Source organism: Echiichthys vipera (genome assembly GCF_963691815.1).
Source record: "Echiichthys vipera genome assembly, chromosome: 19".
NCBI classification, from domain to species: domain Eukaryota; kingdom Metazoa; phylum Chordata; class Actinopteri; order Perciformes; family Trachinidae; genus Echiichthys; species Echiichthys vipera.
The window spans coordinates 15,339,340-15,343,062 of NC_139844.1; the positions used below are offsets into that span (position 1 = coordinate 15,339,340).

At 46.0% G+C, this 3,723-nt stretch overlaps 1 protein-coding gene across 1 annotated transcript in view; it reads left to right on the top strand.

Annotated features, from left to right (window-relative positions):
- Positions 1–250: 250 nt before the first annotated feature.
- tfap2d (transcription factor AP-2 delta (activating enhancer binding protein 2 delta)) overlaps positions 251–3,723 on the top strand; it is a gene marked incomplete at both ends in the record, with an annotated part of 14,103 nt that continues 10,630 nt past the window's right edge. Inside the window, 2 exons of the mRNA XM_083934211.1 lie at positions 251–289; positions 964–1,482. Of these exons, the coding sequence (XP_083790337.1) occupies positions 251–289; positions 964–1,482 (558 nt within the window). The remainder of the gene's footprint in view (positions 290–963; positions 1,483–3,723) is intronic.

Genomic DNA, 3,723 nt, shown 5'->3' on the forward strand with positions numbered 1-3,723 from the left:
ACCTACGACATCAGCCGAGAAATACCCTGCAAGTACAAAATCCGTGAGCCAGCCCCGTCCGTGCAGAGGGGAGACGCTCGCGTTCCGCCAGCTTTTCTGCCGTTACACCGAGAGCGCGCGAGGGGGGACTTTTCCATTTCTCTGCTTTTCTGAGGATTTTAACGCATTTTTATTATTATTATTATTATTATTCGATCGGTGCCACAGAGCGGAGGAAAAAAAAAACACGGGTTACTTTGGACAAAGCACAATGTCAGCGACCTTCCCCGGACTTGTCCACGACGCAGAGGTAAGGCTGATTTATTTACTTTAATTTATGGAATTATAGAAGGCTTCAGAATAAATATGGGTTTGGTTTAAACTCAGTTACGGAGGCATTTCGAGACAGCGTATGCTCACAAGAAGTCTCTAACTGGAGTATAGCTGCTGTATCGCAGGGATAGAAAAAAGAACATGCATGGAGGGAGAAAAGAGTCGAGCATCTCACTGCAACTGCCGGTTAAAACTGGGCTCTTTTTATTAGTGTGTGGAAGCAAGTGAGGCTAGTGTGTGTGAGCCGGTAACAGTGTGATTAGAACATTTTAGGGCGGAACACTCGGCTGTGTCTCACTCCGCTTACCTCCCATCCAGAATGAGCGAGAGAGCTGGGACAGTAAATTTGCCAGCAGCTCGGTAATAATAATAATATATAACAGCACGCCTTTTAAAAACGCTGCAAGCAGAGTGACAGGCATGCCAAAGGGAGGGGGAAAAAAATACCGATGGCTCCTGTTGCCGTGCGTTCCCCTCCCGGGCGTGTGGAAATGACATCTCCTTCAGGTGGTTTAAAGTGGAGAAGAAAAAAAAAACCTTTGAGTGTGTGAGTTGTGTTTTTGAGTGTGTTTGGGAGGCAGAGAGAGGAGACACCGGCTGATGCTAAATGACACGGCTCATATATCTCCCCGTCTCTTTATTATCTTGTAGATACGTCACGACGGATCAAACAGCTACCGGCTCATGCAGCTCGGTTGCCTGGAGTCCGTGGCCAACTCCTCGGTCGCCTACTCCTCCTCCTCCCCGCTCACCTACCCGGCGCCGGCGGGGACGGAGTTCGCCTCGCCCTATTTCTCCGCCAACCACCAGTACACGCCCCTCCACCACCAGTCCTTCCACTACGAGTTCCAGCACTCCCACCCGGCCGTGGCCCCGGAGGCCTACGGGCTGAACTCGCTGCACTCGGGCCAGTACTACCAGCAGATCCACCACGGAGAGCCCGCAGACTTCATCAACCTGCACAATGCGCGCTCGGCCCTCAAGTCCTCCTGCCTGGACGAGCAGCAGCGGCGCGAGCTGGGCTGCCTCGACGCTTACCGGCGCCATGACCTGTCGCTGATGACGTCACACGGCTCCCAGGCCTACGGCGTCGGCATGCACCATGCGGACCAGAGGCTGCTGCCCGCCGCCGGCCTGGGTCTCTCTTCATCCGGGTCAGATGACTTGCAGGTACCGGCGGCCTCCATCACTCTCCCCCCAGTCTATATCACCTCCAGGCCTAGAACATCCAACCCCTCATTGCACCCTTTTTCTTTTTCCTTTGGCTTCTCCTTTCTGCTTTCTTTACACTGCTCCATAATATGATAATGCAGACCCTTATGGCGGCCACAAGACCCGGTATCCCTGCCCCACTGGCCTACTATTGAACCCCTCCTCCTCCCCCCTATTGTAACACAGCAATTTCAAAAATATTGAACAGAAAGACAGCGCCAGATGTCTGTCTGACTGCATGTCTGCTTCATCTGTCTGCTGTCTATAACTCTGACAGGGCTGTAACACATTTGGCCTGTAAGTGTCTCCCCCCAGCCAGTGACTCTGTACTACTTTGGAGTAAATAGTATTGGATATCATCTTGAGATAATTTTGTTGCCAAACCAAACGTGACCGTACAACAGGCTAAGTAAATGTCAAGTCCACCCGGCGCCGAGCCTCTCTGAAAGGCAGGCCTCTGTTTCTAAAGGTTAATTGACTGGCAGTCTATACAATCCTATTGTGAAATCCGCCCTTTATTTTTTCCAGAAACACACGTGACCCATATTTTACATAATTCTTTCTATGTAAAGAAATGGTCGAGATGAAAACAGATTCGCACGGTTCTGTGTGTGTGTGTGTGTGTGTGTGTGTGTGTGTGTGTGTGTGTGTGTGTGTGTGTGTGTGTGTGTGTGTGTGTGTGTGTGCGTGTGTGTGTGTGTGTGTGTGTGTGTGTGTCCGGCTGTCTGTTGAGGCAAAGAAAAGCCGCTGGTTGCTCTATTCTCCGGTAAAGGGCGGATTAACGGATCGGGGTTCAGGGCACAATGCCCAGCTCGAGCACCATAAAGCACCGTAGTTTATCCAATTACCGACTTAACGTCAATCAACTTTGTTACTTATGCAGCGACATCTGAGCTGCTTAAAAACACGTCTCTAGTTAAACCCAATTTAACACACAGCGACACATAATTTCAGTCACGTTAACTATTTACCAACTCCACTCGAGTTCAGCTCGATGAAGAGTCGCTTTTATCGATATTTGATAGAAGTCATTAAGCTGTGTTTCTTAATGTTTACACTATGTTCAAATGGTATCGATAATAATATCAGCTACATATATAAATATGTATTAATAACATATTAAATAATATGTAATGTATTTCCTTTTTTTCTGTATTATAATTCAGTTTTCTTTGAATTTATTTCATTTACTTTATTTAAAGGGTGTGGCAGTATAAGCTGAGGAGGATGTGTATTAAATACATTAAAATAACAATTTAGTGTCCTAAATATTGCAGCAAATTTAGGGAATTATAATTATACCTGCATGATTTATTATTATTATTATGATTATTATTATTATTATTATTATTATTCGGCCAAAATAATTTTTAGTACAATTTCTACATGGGTTTTAATAATGTTGATTCGGTGATGATTCAAATATGCAGTTTATTTTATGTGTTGTTAAATTACATCAGCCTTAAATTAATAGCGTAAATAAGTCATGCTGCCTTATTTCCTTTTATTTTATTTTATTTTTCAAACCTCCGGGCTCGCAGTCGATCATTGTGAGAGCAAAATACTATATTTATCTTAAGCTGCTTGCACTTGAAAAGAGCACAGGTTTGACCCTTTTATTGAGAAAAAGAAAGGGACGGCTCGTGAACCTGAGCTCTGCACGAGGCGGATGTATGAACGGGGAACAGATGCGCCTATGGTCTCGTGCAGCCCGGTCGCATCTTTGAGCGCGTTAAAGAGATTTTCATGCCGAACAAAAGCAGCTGCCACACCTTTCTCCCGTCACTAAGCTAATTCATGCAAGACCTCTGCGTTTTGTATATTGATTTTATAATCACTTTAGCTTCGGCGCAGAAGAAAAGAAACAGAGCAGGAGCTGGTTAAGAAAGAACTACAACACGATCCCTTTCTCCCACTTTATTTTAATCAGGGTTCTGCTTGGACCAGGCCTCGAGGCTCGCACGGGGGATTAAGTGTTTTCTGAATAAAAAGCGCGTGTTCTCCTTTCTTGATGACATTGTTGATAGCACGCGAGTCTGATCTGGACCAAAATGGCGGTGGTAACAGGTTTCCATATAGACCCATATAGGCTGCTTAGTGTGTGTGTGTGTGTGTGTGTGTGTGTGTGTGTGTGTGTGTGTGTGTGTGTGTGTGTGTGTGTGTGTGTGTGTGTGTGTGTGTGTGTGTGTGTGTGTGTGT